Source organism: Euprymna scolopes, chromosome 4 (genome assembly GCF_053919585.1).
Source record: "Euprymna scolopes isolate OS-2025 chromosome 4, ASM5391958v1, whole genome shotgun sequence".
Taxonomy (NCBI): Eukaryota; Metazoa; Mollusca; class Cephalopoda; order Sepiida; family Sepiolidae; genus Euprymna; species Euprymna scolopes.
In genome coordinates this window covers 37,003,590-37,019,840 of record NC_136485.1, presented here as the reverse complement: position 1 = coordinate 37,019,840, position 16,251 = coordinate 37,003,590, and the positions used below count along the sequence as shown (strand labels likewise).

The following is a 16,251-nucleotide window of genomic DNA, read 5'->3' as shown; positions in this document are numbered from 1 at the left end:
ACAATTTCTTGGTTTTGTAGCTTCTTTATGATTATATCTCTTCGGAGTGACATTGATTACAAAACATAGTTGTCACTAAAGCAAGGACTTTTTTCTAGAAATTTTATAATAGTCTCCATAGACTTTTCTGCATCATCCCATGATATTGCTTCATCAGAGTGTTCTTGGTTATTTACATTAGGGTCAAGAGAATGGGATCTGTCGCTATTTTCATCACCATTATTGCCTTCAGGATATTGATCAGTTGTTTCCTCATCTTGTTAAACCCACATTTCAACATCATTTGCATTAAGTGATTTAAGAACAGCGTGGTTGATCGGTAACCGTTTGGTTTCAAGAATTTTTTCTAGACCAGATGTATTCTCTGATTTTAGAGTTGCAAGCCATTGTGATGGGTTGTTTTACGCTATTTTAAATATAGCAATCTGAAGAAAAATTTACAGTTAGTGTAAATTAATTAACAATTGCTAATCTACATTATTTACATAGTACTAACATTAACATTTCTGCACAATATCTGACTAAACCATGTAAACAGTTTTACTGCAACTCCGCATCAAATATGCTAATACAATTTCAATGACGAGACAGTGCAAGCTTAGAAGAAGTCCAAATGAGAGGAAGTCCAACTTAAAGGAGTTTTACTGCATATCTATCTATCTATCTATATATATATATATATATATATGAATAATCGCTGTATAGATAAACATAAATATATATATATATATATATATATATATATATATATATATATATATATATAGACATAAATACACATACCGTGTATTTAGCATATAAGACGAGGTACAAAATTGGAGAAAATTTTAATAAAGAAAGATAACAACTATTTTTCATCAACATATTCCTATACTAGCGTGATTAAATAATTTCTAACAATTCGATGTTTTTATGTAGAATTAAAGATAAGTGTTGTACGTTTCTCATTTTAAATCAGCTAAGAACCTAACTAGCTCGCCTCATCCAAGGATGGCTGTACAGAGTCGAAATAAATTCATAAGGAGATTGGAATCAGATTTTCTCTTCAGCGAATCTGAATATTTTTCCTTTGAGCATACGTTTTTAGTTTGCAAGTAGCCAGTAATCACTGGGGGATTAGTGTGACTGAGAAAGCAATTACAAGTTTAGTTTATGTAGGTGTGACATTCTTTTCCGATCGATTTGTGATACGGTGCACTCTCTTGGTGAAAAAGCAAGTTTTTCTTCATCGTGTGTGGTTGTTTCGTCATTTGTGGCTGTATAGTATTCGCTGTTAATGGTTTATCTTTCCTCAAGGTAATTGATGAATATAATACCTTACTCATTTCAAAACAGGGAAATACAAACCTTGTGTGCTGATGTTTAGTCGCTTTGAACAGATTTTACCAGCTACTCTACATTTAGGTGACTGTCAATTTGACTCAAGAATGAAATATCGATATTTGATCTATTATACCCAGGCAAAGATCTTTTTTGTTTCCTTAACACAGTTAAAACCAATGTTCTAAACAATCGACACATTGATGTTTTCAGTTGATTTTTAACAAACGCGGTATCCACCGTGAGCACAACTTTAATATTGGCAAATGATCATGGAATAAGGTAAATATATCAGCATTTCTAATATGCTCTCGTACAAAACTTAAATTTACGATCGACTAAAACGGGTTTAACTTCTTTTATATTTTCCGGGACAACTGCCAGATTTGGACGATCTGGGCCTTTAGCATCCTTTGTGTCTACAGCACTGCAGCCTGAATAACACTTATTAAGCCATTGTTTTGCTTAAACAGTATTTTTCATGAAAGTAATGCTTTATTAACATACGAAATTCAGATTTTCTAGTTGTTTGTTTTTAATTGACAAGTGTGCACATTTATAAATTAGGAATGCGATGCAAATCAAATTTTGACACTACTATGTGAATTTAGTATTTCACAAGAACTATAAGTTTTTATTATTAATGGCGCTGTCAACCTCGAACTTATTGAGTGATGTCATGTGAATATATATATATATATATATATATATATATATATATATATATATATTAAAGAAGTGAACCATAGCAGAAATTCAGTCGACTAAAATAAGATTGAAAACGGGATGAGGAAAAAGAAAAAGAAATGGGGGAAGTTACATGTAACAAATGTAAAATTCAGTAAAATAAATAAGTCGATTAAAAACAAGATCGTTAAAATAGACCTGAAGCGCTTTTCGTTCAGACTAACTTTTCAAGGGCATAAGTCTGAAAATTATTATTTTTTAGAATATTTGGTAGTGGAATGAAGTAAGAGCGGAGAGGAGGTTAAAAAACTGTGACTACCCAAATAATTCTAATTAAAGCCGGAGGTTTTTCTGCTTGCACAAAGTAGGGATGCTGGAAATGATGGCAAGTGCTTCGAGGATAGACAGGTGGAACTTTGTACGTCCTCGGTACAAAACAGAAAAACACTCCGGAGAGAATGCAAGATCACACTCCTTTTTATTGACAAAGTGTTGGTTAATGGACGATTCTATCAATTGAGACTTTCTGGTGGTAGGTTGATGGTCTCGGATGAAGCGGGGAACGTATTGAGCGATTCTGACCCGAAGACGCTGGGTCGTCTTGCCTATATAGATGGCACCACACCGACATTGAAATTTATAAATAATATTGCTTGTTTGAGAGATAGGCAAGACATCCTTATGAAATGAGGGAAAGGCGGTTTTTGTAGAAAAAGCCATACGGTGTGATAGAGCACCAAAATTAGAAGACACCAAAGAGGAAATCTTATCACCAATAAGTTGGCCTTCAGGTCCGATCCAGGGTAACTTAAGGTATACCGGGAGTCTAGATGGACCATATTTTGGTAGCTCAGAAAAGGATTGAATTTTCTCATTAATAACTAAGTAAACTAATGGAGGTGGATATCCATTCATAATAAAAATTCTGTTAATGTTGTCAATTTCCACATCAATAAAAGGTGGGGAACAAATAACAAGTGCCTGATGGGTCAGGTTTCTAATAAGATTAAGTTTCCTGGTTGTGGGTGCAAAGGAATCCCAACTGAGATAAAGACCAGTGAAAGTGGGTTTTCTATAAATAGATGTCATAAAGGAAAGCCCACGTTTAGAAACTAACACATCAAGGAAAGGAAGGAAGTTATCTTTTTCCACCTCCATCGTAAATTTGAGAGAAGGGTGTAAATTATTTAATAAGTGGAAAAAGGACACAGCTTCATCATGCGTTGCGAAACAAGAAAAAGTGTCGTCAACATAACGCATGTAAAATGCTGGTCTGGGGCACTTGTCAAACAACGTTTGTTCTAAAAAGCCCACAAAAATATTTCAATCTTATTTTAGTCGACTGAGTTTCCGCTATGGTTCACTTCTTTACAATTATTCTAAAGTTTTGCCAATCGAATAAAGTTATATATATATATATATATATATATATATATATATATATATATATATATATATATATATATATATATATATATATATCTCAGATTGACAAGTAAGTTCTTGCCATTTTTTACTTTTAAATTCAGATAAACATATTTCGGTTCAAGCAAAAAGTTTATTGATAAAAATAAGCATCATTGCAATCAACACACTTTTGCCAACGCAAAACAAGTGTATTTATGCCAGTAACTTAAAAATCTTGCGTTCTGGTGGCGATGAAGTCGCTGAAGGCGTTTCTGATATTTCTTAAGTTTTTGAAGCATTTCTCACGCAGAAAGTTGTTGAGATGCTTGAAAAGTAGTAGTTGGTAAGTGAGAGGTCTAAAGAGTATGGCGGATGAGGCAAAATTTCGTATTCCAATTAGTTCAACTTCTGTAGGGTTCGTTTAACAACGTTCAGTCGGGCATTGCGTTGAGGTGATTTCGGCCTTTTCTGTTGGCTAATGCTGGTTGTTGTTATCGAAGTTTCTGATGCATTTCATCCATTTGTTGACAGTACATCATCGCGGTAATAGTTTCACCTGCATTCTAAAAACTGTAATGGATGAGACCGGTTGTGAACCACCACAAATCAGCATGATCGTTTTTTGGTGCAACTAGTTTCAGAAAGTGGAATGGAGCTTAGTTAGCGTCTAACCACTGAGTTGAGCTTCACCAGTTGTCGTAAAGAATCCACTTTTGATTGAAAGTCACAACTCGACCAAGAAACGGGTTGTCCTTGTTACGTAAAAGAAGGGAAGACGCACTTCGTAACGGCGTTTCTTTTGGTTGGCGTTCAATTCGTGAGGCACCCATTTATCAAGCTTTTTTGTCTTTACAATCTCTCTCAAAGGCTTGGAAATCATCGTTTACAAGTTCTCAAACTTGTAAACGAAGCAAGCTCTCGAACAGTTGTGCGTGAAATGTGCGATTAAGACTCTTAATTGATCGTTGTTAACATCAGATAGCCAACCACTACGCTCATCATTTCCAAGACTCGTTGCCGTCATGAAATTTCTAAACCAACCATTGTGCTGTGCCTTCAGTAATGGTTCATGGGTCAAACGCTTCGATGATATAGCAAACTGTTTCAGCAGCTTTTCTGGCTAGCTTGAACGGAATAAGAAATTTGTGCGTATGTGCTTTTTTTTACTATCTTGTATACAACGTTATGAAATTAAGACATAATAGATTTAAAACGACTGTAATTTAACCGATTAGATAGAGCAAGAAACGCTCCTTAAAATGATATATAAGGTGAAGGTATTATAACAAAAACTTATTTGAAAATACGTTATTTGAAATCAAAATTAAAAATTCTGCAAGAACTTTCTTTTCAGTCTCTCTCTCTCTCTCTCTCTATATATATATATATATATATATATATATATATATATATATATATAAATTATGTCTACACACACACACACATTGTTCACGATTGAATGAGGATCAACAAAGTTTCCAACATGTCATATTTTTATTTCCACTGAAATCAGTGAAATCATTCACTATTTAATCAAATCAATTAATTGGCTGCTCTAGTAAGGGACGCGCCCGTGCAGTTTATCAGGAGAAACCTTCACATGCCTCCCTGCGGTGACTTAGTCCACAATACACTGTAGTCTACATTGCACTGTAGAGAATCTATTGTTATTTTTTATAAAGAATGGCTTTACTTAAAGTTTAAAATGCAAAACTCAATATCATGGTTACACTGTCTCTAAACAGAAACATTCGTTTCGAACGCGTCACATCAAAATACCACGTGCGTATTTTATGAAAATATTTTTACATAACCATTTGGTCTGGATATGACCTTAAACTATATCCGATGGTGAAGCCTCAGCTTGTGGGCGTTGGGGAGGGTGCAGCCACCCTCTAATTGCCATTGCTCCCAGGTCCACTCTGACCCGAAGTGGTAGTACCTGTTAGCGCCCCAACTATGGGTTAAATAGAAAATGACTTAAAAAAATATATATTCCATTAAGATTTTTTCTTCAAAATCAGTGGATTCGGCATTAAATAACCTGAAAAGGGTTGATATGCCGTAAAACAAAAACAACTAAGAACATAACCATTTGAATTAAAGTTAAACGTACAAAAGTAAATTATCATGATTGATTTGTGTTTTAAAAATATACACACATTTTGAGGGCGACCTTGTCTTATAAAAGAATCTATAGTTGATTTTATAGGCTAGGTCCGTCTGATTGTGCGGTGGTAAAACTTCTCAAATGCACTTTTGATGTTAACTTGAGCAAAAGCGGGCTTCGAGCTTTTTCGATTATGTTCATGGAGTACGAACTCACAAACACACACACCTACACATGCACACACGCACACACACACACACACACACAAAGACAAAGATTCTTTTTATATAATAGCAGATTCGCTGTTTATTTTTACAAAATGTTGGTATGACCTATATACATATATTTTATATTTGAGTGTTTCCATGAAAACCAATATGAGTTTCTCATTGCGTGAGCACGTATTCGATATAACGTATCGTTTTTTAGAATGCATAATTTAAATCTATGTTCAGCTTTCTATTTAGATGAGATAATGCAGTATATATAGATGTTTATGCTATAATGCACCATTTTTTCCATTTTTTTCTACATTTACACAACGTGCACACACACACACACACATATACACACACACACATATATATATATATATATATATATATAGTGCTTGTAGAGATGTTAATGTTACAATGTTTATAAGATAGTGCTTAATAGTAAATAGAATTGTATTTTAGTATAATTACTAGTGCTGAGATGATTAATCAAAGTCGAGAATCGGAAGTCAGAAAATCGGAACTTTTCGAGATATCGGAATCAAAATCGGTATCGGAATCGAGAAAAGTATGTGCTTATTTTACGATGCCAAATACGATTTCTTTAATTGTTGTTTTTATTTTATTTAAAACACAACTTTCTACTGTTGATAGTTATGAAAACATTATAAATATTTATCGATTTTTAACTACCAGTAAAACTAAAATCTATAGATCACCGCTCCCCCCCCACACACACACAAGTGTATTTTCACGTTTGAAAAAATATCTGCACATATATTTTTCAGTAATCTAGAAAAGAAAATACTCTGTAGTTTCGGTAATTGCATCAGAATCGAGAATTTTGTACGAAATCAGTAATTGTATCGGAATTGGAAAAGTATTAGCATCGTCCCATCACTAATAATTACACAAGTCAAAACCAGATATGCAAACAATGGAAAGCTCCTTATCGGTTTTTATAATTTTGTATTATTTCTCTTCGACCTCTATCTTATATACATGATGTTGCTAGTCTAAACGTTTTCTATATATATTATATTATAGCATGTGCTTTCCAGAAGTTTCTTGTCTATTTCTTTCGTTCCAACCTTTTAGCCTCATTTGTCTAGTGGTCTCCATCAGTTAACTGTTTTGATCATTCTTTGTAATAGAATTTCCTATTCAAGTCGCTCATTTCTCAAATTACATATTCATTTCTCAAATTACATATTCATTTCTCAAATTACATATTCATTTCTCAAATTACATATTCATGAAAATCTATTCCTCTTGACTATTTCCTCCTAAGTATAAAGTATAACTTCTTTCCTTTCTTTTTTTCTTTTTTTTTTCAAAGATTAACAACTCCCATTCGAGATAGTTCCTCTCGGTATCATCTAAGCTACGAGGTTCATTCAACAAGTTTCCAAACATTTTATACAGACATTTTAAACTGAAAATCCAATAATGTTATTGCTATATATCTTATGAGATGACCGACCATTTTTTAATGAATTCCGGTTTAAATTAACAGCTATAGCAGAAAGTGGAATACACCTTACTAAAGCCTGATTGTCACAGCTGGTGAATTTCAAAAATGTAATCTGGACGTGAAGACATTTTAGAAGAACGATATGCTGTTTAAAACTTGGAGAAATACCACAGCAACGTAATGACTGCTACAGGCTGCATGAATCGATCTTGCATGAATCGATCTTGAATGAATCGATCATCTATTTTTAGTGGCATAAGAAATTCGAGTAAGGCAGGAAGTCTGTGAGGAATAACGAGAGGTGTGTGAAGAGTAAGGAATCAGAACATCAGAGTTGATTGGCCAAATAAAGAATGTCATAGATAATAACCGTCCTATGTCTATAGAAACAATAAATGCACAGTTTGATGTCAGTGTGAGAACTTTACACACAATTATTCGCGAGGAACTAATGATGCGGAAGATTTGCGCGAGGTTTGTCCCAATGATGCTCCATCCTGGTCACTGACTATTCGACCAAGATGGGCATCAAGACTGTTCCTCATCCTTCCTATTGGCCAGACCTCACTCTGCGTGACTTTTTGCTATTCCCTAAGCTCAAAGAAAATCTTGGAGGTTGTCGTCATGAGACAATTGAGGAGACGAAAGAAGTTGTGACACGCTCACACAAGAGAAATTCCATGGGGCTTTCGAGAACTGTATTGCAACCGGAGAAGATTACTTCGAAGGGAACTAGTATTTGATGTGTGTACTATTAATAAAAGTAGCCATACGAAAAAAGTTTGGAATCTTATTGAAGGCACCTCGTACTACCGTTACCATAGCACCTGACATATAGACACCAACAATTTGCCGTTTTTGGAAGTCTGATAGATTTGTCATTTTGATTTTAATACTACTGTGAACTATCTGTAAAAAAATTAATTTAACAAATTAAACCAGGATGATATTCAATAACAAATAAAAGAATGAAGCCAATATGTTGAGAAGTTTTTCAATTGTATAGGCGTTTTAAAATTGATACAAAATGCATAGGTTCTCATTATCTTGTTAATATCTGTATATATGCATACATTATTTTTTTAATGAATAAAACATCTCTTATTAATTTTTGCAATTTTTTATAATTTTAAAGCAGTTTTTTGGTATTTATTAATCTGATACGTGTGTTTTGGTTATATATATATATATATATATATATATATATATATAGAGAGAGAGAGAGAGAGAGAGATAGAGAGAGAGAGCGTTACGGCTGTGTTCTCTGTATGTGTATATATATTTATATATATATGTATATATTTATATATATGTGTATATTTATATATATATATATATATTTATATATATATATTTATATTTATATATTTATATATTTATATATAGAGATATATATATTTATATATATATGTATATATTTATATATATATAATTATATATATATACATATATATATATATATATATATATATATATACATGCATCTATTTATGTTACCAGAGATTTACTAAGCGTTAACCTTAGGTCGTGTGCATTCTTACGCATTATATTTCCAAGTACAATTATAATTATGCAGATAAATGTCTAGTAAGATTCAAATTTTCTTACAGAAACTATTTAGGGCGCCTAACTAGATGTTATTTTGAATTTGTTTCTGTGTCAGCATGACGGACTTAGCTCGCTTCCCTGGCTCAGGATAATATAATAAATACATATAATAAAAAGTTTATAAGCAAAATTAAAATGATCAAGGACATCACGAAAATTCTTTTACTTTTTATGATTTTTTCTATGAGAATTTAATTTATTTTTTCTTTGAAATGGGTTTCGCTTTTATTAAAATTTCCTATTCCACCGCGAGTGTGGTTTTCAGTTGATAAGAAAATTCCTAAATGTATGCGATATAAAATTCCGCGTTCTATAACTTAACTGAAAATGATTCCCATTTAATTAATTCAATGGAGATCATTTTCAGTTAAGCTTAATTAAACACTCATAATGAAAAGCATGTCACAAACTAAACTATATTATGAAGTAGACATTCGTTGCTTAATCAATTGTAATCTGCAAATTTTAAAAAATAAATAAATAACATACTTAATGTCCGCCTATGTATTTTTACACATGGGCGTATTATTAATCATATATATTTATTTCTCAGTTCCGTAAGGAGGAACGTCTATATACTAAACGTAATACCATTGAGAACAAATAAAGGGAAACTAAACTAAATATAATAGCGCACATTTATTTAAATGTTGACAAATGCAAATCGATACATGAAAGAACGTAGAATATACACAGCTGTTACTCACAAAATCGGATGGAAGTTTACCAGGAACGGTTGGTTTCAAATCTCGTTACAGGCCATTACTACTGGACTTTAGATGACATGTGAAAATACATCCAGCTTTGGTGAATAAGGAAATTACTCTATTTCTGCCCCTTCATTTAGTCTAATCTAAGGGGGAGGTAACCCACCAATGTCCTTATCAACCGGTGTCAATTTCAGTTTGTCCTCGTACATGTGCTTTGTTGTGCCTGTGCGTTGGTGCGTTCGCGCTTTTATTATGTCTATGGCGTTTGTTTGCGAATTTTCATACGTGCAGTCGGCGTATATCTTTGTCTATGCATCTTTTTGTTGTCGTGTGTATGTCGGTGTATGCTTGTGCATACACGCATAAATGATTAGTGGTAAAAGGGAAAACGAAGTAGCATGTCAGAAAAAAAAACGCCTACATCTTCCTGTTTTAGGTCACTTAAATTGCACGTTCCTATAATTAACACACAAAATATCTGATGGTAAAATATCTGAAATTTCCTTTGCAGAACACAAAGCCGGCTCTGAGCAGGCTTACAAGGGTGACGAGTCCGATCGTAAGTGGCTGATTTTTGTAGTCCAAATATTGCTAGAAAAAACACTGCATGACACATCACGCTTCCTTCTTTCTGAATTTGCAGCTAGAACCTCCAAACGTGTCCACCCATATTCGTTCCTTTTGTCCTTTCGTTTTCCATGCCTATATATATATATAATATACGTATATATATGTGTGTATATATATATATATATATATATATATATATATATATAATATACGTATATATATAAAATACGTATATATATGTGTGTGTATATATATATATATATATATATAATATGCGTATATATATAATATACGTATATATATGTGTGTATATATATATATATATATATATATATATATATATATATATATATATATGTATAAAGAAATAAAAAATTACAATAAGTTTACCAAGGTAATCAAAATGGTAAACTTAAAATATATTATAAATATTAAAGAGTTAATATTTACAAGTAAAGTCATCTCAACCAGATGTAAAAGCTCAATAAAACCGAAAAGGAAATAGAGCTTATAATATGAACAAATATTCAATAAAACATGTTAAAAGACATCTTGAAAAAAAGTTAAAAACAAATTTAATTTTAAAAATGAAGCACAAGGTAAGTGGATAGTCCTTAATCCGCGGAGTTTCGAAGAAATACTCTCCTTCTCAGCAGAGGGCAGGAATTAGCAAAATAATGCCCTCAAATGAGAAGGAGAGTATTTCTTGGAAACTCCGCGGATTAAGGACTATCCACTTATCTTGTGCTTCCTTTTTAAAATTAAATATGTTTTAACTCTTTTTCAAGATGTCTTTTAACATGTTTTATTAATCATTTGTTCATATATATATATGTATGTATATATATATATATATATATATATATATATATATATATATATATATATATATTAGTGTTGGGACGATTAATCAGAATCGGGAACCAGAAAATCAGAACTTTTGGAGGTATCGAAATCGGTATCAGAATCGGTATCGGAATCGGAAAAATTTCTGCCAATTTTCTGATGCCTAAAACGATTCCTTTGATTGTCTTTTTCGTTTGATTTTGTTTAAAGCAATATCTTTACATGCTGTATGTAATGATGAGACAAACAATATTTCTTGGTTTGAAATTGAGTAAAACTATAATTAATACACACCCCTTCACAAGTGTTTTTACCTTTGAGAAAATATGTGCACATTTAATAAGTGTGATTACGGTAATCGGGAAAAATAGCAACTTTATAATTAAATATTAAGAGAGTTATAAAGAACTAGAATAAAAATCGTTAATTTTATCGGGATCAGAAATTTAGACCGGAACCGGTAGTTGTATCTGAATCAGGAAAATATTGAAATTGTCTCACCACGAATATATATACAGATATACATTGCATATATATATATATATATATATATATATATATATATATATATATAATTGAATGAATATATATATATATATATATATATAATTGAATGAATATATACCTATATATTTATACAAATGTATATATATATAATTGAATGAATATATACCTATATATTTATACAAATGTATATTTGTACAGATATATATATACATATATATATGCATATGCATGTATGTATATATATATATATATATATATATATATATATATATATATATGTATATATATACTACGCTATCTTATTGGTGCGACTATGGTTGTGTGTGTATTTCCCTTAAATAAATGGTTAACTTATTCCACGGATCTGTAAATAAACATAGAAAACAACAAGGAAAGCTATGAGTCTTATACTGGACTCGAACCTGTCTCTTTGAAAGAGAGATCACTTATCGCAGATGTCGCTTACAGCATTTAGCTAACAAGTAAAATTGTTAGTGAATTAAGCCCTAACTGTTTAACTTATTTGCCAAACAGTTAAGGCGAATGGTCCTTATTTCAGGCGCATATTTTCCATATTCGTATCCTGTAGAAGTATCATTTTCTCTTTTGCACTTTCTTTTGTCATTCAAAATCTAGTAGATTAAATGAAGCCCTTACTTAAAGTAGAGTGCACCACAACAACCTGATGCAGAATACATTGTAAAAAATAAATTCCAATGTTTGTTTACTTAAATGCCTCTAATACGAAAATGTAAAATAGGTGTAATTCTGTTCATATGACGTCACTGTATAGCGTATAGCTTCTTCAGTTATACGAAAGCCAATTTGTAATTCGGATGTAACAAATGTATTTGGGGTGATAAATACAGAAAATGGAAAGAAGAAAAGGGAAATTTAAAAAAAGGAAGAAAAAAAAACGAAACAAAAAGTGTCTATGATAATTAAGAGAGAGTGAGAGAGAGAGAGAGAGTAAATATATGCAAATTCTGTTTCTCTTTATTTGTTCTCTTGCCTTTGGAAGAAGGGACACATGTTACAGAAACAACATATAAAACTGAAAAATATCGTTTCGTATGAACAAAGTTAAAGTAATTACTGGGTAGAAAGATGAACTTGTCAAAGAAAACAACACTATAGCTTTATTTGGAAATTCTTATTGAAAAAAAAATCAATTCACGTTACTTGATTATGTAGTAGAGCTCGATACGTGTCCGGAACTGGGAGCATGTCTTTTCCACAAGCGTCAGCGGGAGCTCGGCGAATACTCAGCGAATGGCGATATTTAGGCTGGATTTAGTGTTGTGGGAGGTCACGTTCGTGATGTTCTAGACGTATGACTAAACGAAGTAGTCCAGTGGGTTCAGGTTGAGGGAAATGAAGGACCAGTGAGGAAAGGATTCATAGTCGTAGCACTTATTCTGAAGCCAAGCCTGAAGCTCTATGGACTTGCAGGCCGGGTCCGAGTCTTGCTGCCATACGCAGGATCTGCCACTGGCTACATCATTGCACCAGGAGATCACCCCACACTAAGCACATCAAGGTAAACTTTGATGTTGACTTTTAAGCCGACTTCGAATTGAGGTGGCATCATGTGGCCCTCATTTAAAACCATACCAAAGACTGTAACTTTGTTTTAATTACCCTGGGCATGTCCCTGTTATTCGTGGCAATCCAACGATAATTTCGCGGGTTCTGGCAATGGTCCTATTGTCATAACATGAATCGGTACAGAGCATGAATTGTACAGCGGCGCATCTCCGACCTAGCTATCTGAACATTGTATTACTTTACAACAGAAGATTCCTATCGTTCTTGATATCTGTACAGAACTGGCTACCTTGTAGATTCTCTGCGACAAATAAAGGAAAAAGGTTTTCATCAAACTGAAATGGAATTATATTTTGCTAAGGCGACAATGTTATCGTCCTACCATGTATTATAGCATACTGTTTGATATTTACCCCTTCCCTCGACATATATTTGCACACACACACACACACACACACACACACACACACACACACATATATATATATATATATATATATTGTACATTTATGCTTTCATATGTATGTAAAGTATGGAAAATCCAAAAAGAAGACGAAATTTACCGTATTAATTTCCAACATCTTATTTTATTTCTTTATCCACAACACGTGTTTCCGATATTAAAGTAATCTCTGGGTTCATTTTAAGATTGTGTGGATTGTAGCATATAAGGTTCATTTTAAGATTGTGTGGATTGTAATGTATTAAGATGTCATCTAGTCGTAAACGGAAATACTTGGACTTCCGGTCCTAAAAATGTGATAATGATCTCTTATGTGGAATCTCTTAAACTGTTGACATTTAAAGAGATTGATATCTTGACAACGTGTTCTGAATCATAAAAAAAAACAATGAACATATTGTGCGTTTTCATATTTAGTCTTCACACACATATGCGTATACACGTGTTATATATACACACACACGTGTTATATATATATATATATATATATATATATATATATATATACATATATATATATATATATATATATATCGGATATAAAATATGGGGATTAGAATTCGCTCCCTGCTTCTCAAATTACCGGAATCTGAATCAACTGACTTCACAAAATTACTTTTGTTTCCATTCTTACATTCCATGCGTGATATTCCTGACAAATGGAAAAGGGCCGTTCCATTCTGGGTCAGCGATTATATTGAGTTATGGGAACATTTCGAAACATCTAATATTATTGTCATCTTTAACCGTTATTCACAAAAGGTTTTTAGCTTGGAGAAGTGGTTTATGTTTATAAATAATTACTAGTTAATTTAGTTCAGGTGATTATCTTATTATTGGGAAGCTGGTGGATATATCGAAAACTAAATCAAGCCTGTACATTTTCTAATCATATTGAATTCTTGTAAACATTAAATTTCCATAATAAAGAACAGGGAATCAACACAAGTCATCTGTCGTGCTTTGATTTGCCGTGCCTAGATGTGTCGTACGTTATGAGTATAAAAATTTTTTCTCTCTAATGGTGTATATATATATACATATATATATATATATATATATATATATATATATAATCAATTTCAATGTATGCCAGAATTACACAGTGGAACGATAAAGTTGTCGCCCTAGAGAAAACAGTACAGATTTATTTTAAAAGTTTTATTGGCGAAATAAATTCAGGTAACTTGATTATGTAGTAGAGCTGACATCTATCTAATGTAGGCGCCTTCAGCTATAATTAACGCCTCGATGTGGGTCCGGAACTGGGAGCGTGACTTTTCTACAAGTGCCGGCAGGAGCTTTGCGAATACTTGTCGGATGGCGGAGATCAGACTTGATTTGGTGAAGTGGGAGGTCATATTGGTGATGGTTTTGACGTAGGATCATACGAAGCAGTCCAGCGGGCTCAGTTCAGGGAAGGAAAGGTGTCGTGAGGAGAAGGGTAAAAAGTCGTAGCACTACTACTGAAACCAAGTCTGTGTCTTTTTGGACTTGTAGGCCAGCGCCGAGTCTTGCTACCACACTCAGGGTCTTCCAGAGGCCAACTGATTGCACTATTGGTGTTGACCCTCAAACCGACTTCAAAAGATAGGAAGTGGCATGATGTGGCCTTCACTTACCACGCCAAAGGCCATAACCGTGGCTGGAAATTTTGTTTTCATCAACCCTGAGCACGTTCCTATTATTTGTGAAAATCCAGCGATGCATTTTGAGGCTGCTTGCAATGTTCCTGATTTCATAACTTGAATCGATAGGGAGCATAAGTTGTACAACAGGTCATCTCCAATCTCGCCTGTTGAACATTGTGTCATTTTCAGACATAATAGAAGGCCCTTATCGCCTTTGAGATTTATACTCAACTGGCCAAATAGTAAATTTCTGCAACAAAAAAAAAAATGAAAATCGGTTTGTATCAAACGGAAATGGAATCATGTCGTTTCTTCCAGAGCGACAATTTTATCGTTTTGTCTTGTACTTCACACGTCTTTATATATCGCACATTTCGATTCTTTATAAAACAATTAATGGTACTTTAAGAATCTTAAATTACAACGCTTTTTTATTCCATTTTCACCCCAAACAAGGCACAGTGCTACTTTGATGTAGGGGGCTACTATCGGAGACACAAGTTGCAGGGATACTATGTAGGGAGTTTAGCAGCAAGATATCTGTTCACATTGCACTTCTGAATGTCAGTACAGTTGGGAAAGCAGGAACTTGGAAAGGAGTTCCAAAGCTCAGCAGTTCTGGGGAAGAAAGTATTAGAGTAAAAGGCCCTCTTACATCTAGGGATCTTCACTGTGAAGGGGTGGGACTTTTCTGCTTATTTGATTTGTCGGGTGTATTTACGTCGAGGGGGTACAAGGGCTTGTAGCTTAGATGACAGTTCAGGACCTATCACGCTGGCGACTCTCTTCTGAAACCTGTCCAAGATCAGAAGACTAGTAGGAGATGCACCAGCCCAAATGTGACAACAGTACTCCATATATGGGCGAATGGTGGCCTTGTAGAGATACAGGATACTTTCCGGGTTAAGTAATTTTCTAGCTTCAGCAGCCTTGGCAATGTTCTCAATGTATCCGTTTCAGCTCATGTTATTGAAAGAATTACTTTAAAAGATCTTTGTGTACATGATATCACTTCCCAATTAGTTTACAAGAGATATATTCTCTATTCATTTCATCTAAAGTTCTTTATGAACGAAACTGACACGACAATATTTCAGATATTTTTGTTGCCATCTTTAAGATTAAAAGTCAATCGCAAAATAAGTATTTCACTGT

General features: G+C 33.2%; 1 protein-coding gene across 6 annotated transcripts in view; it reads left to right on the top strand.

Moving 5' to 3' along the window:
- Positions 1–16,251, top strand: part of LOC145267139 (zwei Ig domain protein zig-8-like) — an 845,722-nt gene that overhangs the window by 719,498 nt on the left and 109,973 nt on the right. For 3 of the 6 annotated variants that reach the window (XM_080123191.1, XM_080123205.1, XM_080123187.1), the window contains one exon: positions 10,043–10,090. The exons of the other annotated variants lie outside the window; for them this stretch is intronic. In XM_080123191.1, coding sequence (XP_079979317.1) covers positions 10,043–10,090 — 48 coding nt within the window. The remainder of the gene's footprint in view (positions 1–10,042; positions 10,091–16,251) is intronic. 6 annotated transcript variants of the gene reach the window in all.